Below are 1,587 nucleotides of genomic sequence, written 5' to 3' on the forward strand. Positions count from 1 at the left end.
GCTGGAGCTGCTGCTGCTGCACCGGTCCTCGTAGATGGATATTTCGATCTGGGCCCTGCTAAGGATCATCGGTGGGATGTGCCAGCCGCAAATCCATTTGCCCAACATCCACTCCCAGTGTCACCCCACCCTTTGCCTCTGTCACCCTCCCAGCACCCCGCTGCCCAGAGGATACAACCCTCATGCCACGCTCCAGGGGGTCGGTGAGCAACAGCCCCCGTGGTGCATAGATCTTCTCATTCTGCTCCTGAATATACTTGGAGATCTTCTTCAGGACCTGCTGGCACACAGGGGGACACTCAGGGCCTGCCAACACTGCTGTCACCTCTGGCCTCCTCCAGCCCCGCTGCTCCCTGTGCCATCCCTATGTTCCCCACCAGCTGTGCCCGCCCCCAAGCCCTCCCCTGGACCTCAACACCTTCTCATAGTGGGTCTCCATGCAGAGGAAGATGAAGTAGGCAGTGGCGCAGGCCAGGCATCCCTCCAGGTATGAGCTGCCCCCAATCTTCTCCGCCTCAGCATAGAAGCCATTAAGGGTTTTCACAGTTTCCTCGAAGAGCTGCCGTTCGATCTAGAGCAGAAACCAGGTTGCAGAGGAGTCTGGGCAGAGGCTGACCCCCTGCACTGCCCTGTCCCTATCCCTGAGGTGACTCAGGGAGCACGACACCCTCTCTTCCCTGACCAGCTGATGTGTCAGCTCCCTGGCTCTGCCCACCTCCCACACATGCAGGACCTTCTGAGCCTACAGCCCTTCACCAGAGCCTCCCGGTCTACAGGAGTATCCAAGCCCTTGCAGACTGGGCAGGGCAGCAGTGACTGCATATACTCAACAGCATCAGGGCCATACAACACTCCATGAGTGCCCCATGCCTTCAGACCCCTTTGCCCCCTGAATTCCCATAGGGTACCCCACACCCTGTTGGCCTGCCAGGCTCCCTACCCGGCTCTCCAGCTCAGGGGGAAACTTTGTCTGGAACTGGCACGTGGTCCCATCGCTGTAATCCCGCTGCACGAAGACCTTGGTGGCCAGGGATGCGCTGCGCCGCAGCTCCTGCAGGCTGTGCACCTGGAGGGCAGTGGAGTGAGCTGGGAGGGCCACAGCTACAGGGTCTCAGGCATCTGAGGACCCCAGGAGCAATGCCATTTCCCCAGCATCAGGGCATGAGGGCTGCAGGCCCAGCTTGCGTGGCCTCGCCTGCCCCGGCTGCTGCACACATGGGTGCACGTCCCCAGTGGTCCACAGCATCGCGGGGGGACACACAGCCCTCTGTCCACAGCACACAGCCACTGCAGCAGCTCCCAGGCAAGAGGAGGGAAGCGAGCGGAGCAGGAGCTGGAGCCAGGCAAGGGGTTTGCAGTGGCTGCACAGCTGCTGTACATAAGGGATGGGCAGCCCCAGCAGCGAGCATTCGGTCCAGCCCTGCAGGGTACGAGGGCCTACGCCAGCCGCCCCCGGGAGGGGCCAGCTTGTGCCAAGGGTGGGTGTTAGACCCCTCCCTGTGCTTCTCTTGGGTGACATGAGGCCATCTCCCGCTGCAGGCCCACAGATCCTGAGGCTCCCAGACCCTGAGGCCCCCATCCTGGGTC

General features: G+C 62.1%; 1 protein-coding gene across 1 annotated transcript in view; it reads right to left on the reverse strand.

Moving 5' to 3' along the window:
- The window catches only part of GOLGA7B (golgin A7 family, member B), a gene marked incomplete at its 5' end in the record, with an annotated part of 1,381 nt that extends 315 nt beyond the window's left edge, over positions 1 to 1,066 (reverse strand). The window contains 4 exons of the mRNA XM_010181158.1: positions 3 to 48; positions 176 to 277; positions 419 to 571; positions 941 to 1,066. Coding sequence (XP_010179460.1) covers positions 3 to 48; positions 176 to 277; positions 419 to 571; positions 941 to 1,066 — 427 coding nt within the window. The remainder of the gene's footprint in view (positions 1 to 2; positions 49 to 175; positions 278 to 418; positions 572 to 940) is intronic.
- Positions 1,067 to 1,587: the final 521 nt, after the last annotated feature.

This window comes from Mesitornis unicolor, unplaced genomic scaffold (genome assembly GCF_000695765.1).
Source record: "Mesitornis unicolor isolate BGI_N332 unplaced genomic scaffold, ASM69576v1 scaffold42683, whole genome shotgun sequence".
NCBI lineage: Eukaryota > Metazoa > Chordata > Aves > Mesitornithiformes > Mesitornithidae > Mesitornis > Mesitornis unicolor.